The sequence below is a fragment of the Sphaeroforma arctica genome (assembly GCF_001186125.1).
Source record: "Sphaeroforma arctica JP610 unplaced genomic scaffold supercont1.3308, whole genome shotgun sequence".
Taxonomy (NCBI): Eukaryota; class Ichthyosporea; order Ichthyophonida; genus Sphaeroforma; species Sphaeroforma arctica.
In genome coordinates, this window is record NW_014037250.1 from 1,219 (window position 1) to 3,673 (window position 2,455).

The 2,455-nt window shown below is 43.3% G+C and overlaps 1 protein-coding gene across 1 annotated transcript in view; it reads right to left on the bottom strand.

Moving 5' to 3' along the window:
* SARC_13453 (hypothetical protein) overlaps window positions 1-2,279 on the bottom strand; it is a gene marked incomplete at its 3' end in the record, with an annotated part of 3,491 nt that extends 1,212 nt beyond the window's left edge. The window contains exons 1-4 of the mRNA XM_014292416.1: window positions 2,151-2,279; window positions 1,825-2,006; window positions 1,183-1,296; window positions 707-943 (exon numbers count right to left, since the gene is read on the bottom strand). Coding sequence (XP_014147891.1) covers window positions 707-943; window positions 1,183-1,296; window positions 1,825-2,006; window positions 2,151-2,271 — 654 coding nt within the window. The remainder of the gene's footprint in view (window positions 1-706; window positions 944-1,182; window positions 1,297-1,824; window positions 2,007-2,150) is intronic.
* Between the last annotated feature and the right edge of the window lie 176 nt (window positions 2,280-2,455).

Consider the following 2,455-nt stretch of genomic DNA (forward strand, 5'->3'; position numbering starts at 1 on the left):
ACGACAGTAGATACGACAATCAGGTAAGTAGTAAACATGTACGTTCAACTGAGACGTGACGACAGTAGATTACGACAATACAGTAAGAGATAACATGTCTTCAACTGAGAGGTGACGACAGTAGATACGACAATCAGGTAAGTGATAAACATGTCTTCAACTGAGAGGTGACGACAATTAATACGACAATCAGGTAAGTGATAAACATGTCTTCAACTGAGAGGTGACGACAGTAGATACGACAATTAGGTAAGTGATAAACATGTCATCAACTGAGAGGTGACGACATTAGATACGACACTTAGGTAAGTGATAGTACAACAATAGATACGAAGATGATGTGGGTGAGAATTCAACACCAGACAGGACAAATAGGTGAGTGCGAATACGACAATATATACGACAATATATATGACAATAAGGTAAGCGATATACAACAATAGATACGACGATGATGTGGGTGAGAATCCAACACCAAATAAGACAACTATGTGAGTGAGATAGTTCACTACGCAGTGTGTGGGAGACTGAGAAATACTACAGAACAGGTTGTGGACTAAGTAGCACTGACGGGTATACACACACACATATATATACATATATATTTATATATAAGTGAACCATCCTCAATACCACAGATATACACAAAATACCCTCCAGTGACACATACCTCTCTGATCTGAACCTCCGCCCACATACAACCTACCATTTTGATAGCATTGACGTATTGCTTCTGTTGCAGGTTGGTGTGTGCCAGATTGTCCCAGATAAAGGGCATATCTCCCGTGGCTTCGCGCACCTGAACAAAGATTTGGCGGGCTTCATTGACATGCCCCCGCTCAGCCAAGACACAGCCGATGCCGTTGGCCGCGTACATGTTGCGTCCATCCAGTTTCAGGGCTTTGGCATAGAGGTCCTGTGCCCGCCTTAGGTAGTCGGCGTGCTATAAATAGAATAGTCGTGAGAGAAAAAGTGGTGCAGGTAAGGGACATGTTGCATCAGCCCAGCTACGGGGTTTTCGCATTGAAATTCTGTGCCCGCCTAGAGTATAACTAGAAAGGGGTAGTGTGAGCATATGACCTAAGAGGCTGGGATAGATAGGTGGCGTGTGTGTCTGGTTTATCCAGGGGATAAACCCTTTGAAAAAAGGGGCATTGCACCCGTCTTTTGGGTGGTCCGTACCTTTTGGGCTCCTTTGGGGTCGTTCCGTTTGGCGGTGCTGGCGCTCTGGTGAAACAGACTGCCCAGTGCTACCTGTGCGTACATGTCCTCCCGCTTGGTCTTCTCTTTGGAGTCCTATTTTTAGAGTGCGATTCCATTGGTTGCGAACAGTATTTATAAATATGCATACACAGGTGAGGGAACATCAGGTTGTGTACACTCAGTCATCTGTACATACCATGTGATGGGTATTGATAAGTCTACGTAACTCAACTCATAACAATTGTAAAATATGCACGTCAGAGTAGACACAGCGCCCTTGCCCAATCAAAACGAGCTTAATGACTCCATGCGAAAAAAATGTCCACCAAAGTCAATCTAAAAATATCAACCCTCGAACAGTAATAGATGCGGGTCAGCCGATATGACGCGAACATTCCACAGATCTCAGAGCACACATTCCACAGATTTTAAAGCACAGCACATAGCGCTCTCGGCCGATCAAAACTGTACACAACAGGAACAGACAGATTGGCGGGGAGTAATAATGAATTCACATCTTAATCTCACAGACGCGTTGCCCGAAATCTTCTAAAATCGATTGGATCGTTTACTCCAAACTAAAATCGATTGGATCGTTTACTCCAAACACCATGCACTTGCCTTATTTATCGACTCGAACATCTTTTGGGCGGGAATTATCTCGCCTTTGCTCAGATGCAGATTGCCTAATAGGGAACGCGTGCGGTAATCGCTGACGTCGACAGAGAGGGCTTCTTTGAACCAATCAGATGCCTTGTTTTTGCGGCCTTGGTCACGTAGCATGCAACCCAGTCGAAGGTACGCTGTTGTGTGTATATACATTATATAGAAGAACACTGAATAGATGTTCTATGAACGGGTGCACCTTTAAAACCAAGAAGACGCCATGTTTTCGCGGTCTTAGTCGCGTAGCATGCAACCAGAGTCATACAGTAAACAAAGCTTACATTCTATATACGTCGGATGGTCCTTCACGAGTTGTTTATACATAGCCTCGGCTGTGGCGCGTTCACCCTTGAGCTCATGCGCTCGCGCAATGTTGTACCGGATAGTCGTCCCTAGAGGCATAACAAACTGCAAGGAAATTAAGGAGAGTTGGTAAATTGATTAATGAACAATAAGGAGCCTAGATTGAATTGTACCGTTCTTAACAAACAATGTATCACAGTATACAATTGTGCTATGTATACATTTATTTATATTTATATTGATATTTATATTTGTATTTATATCTATATTCATATTTATATAT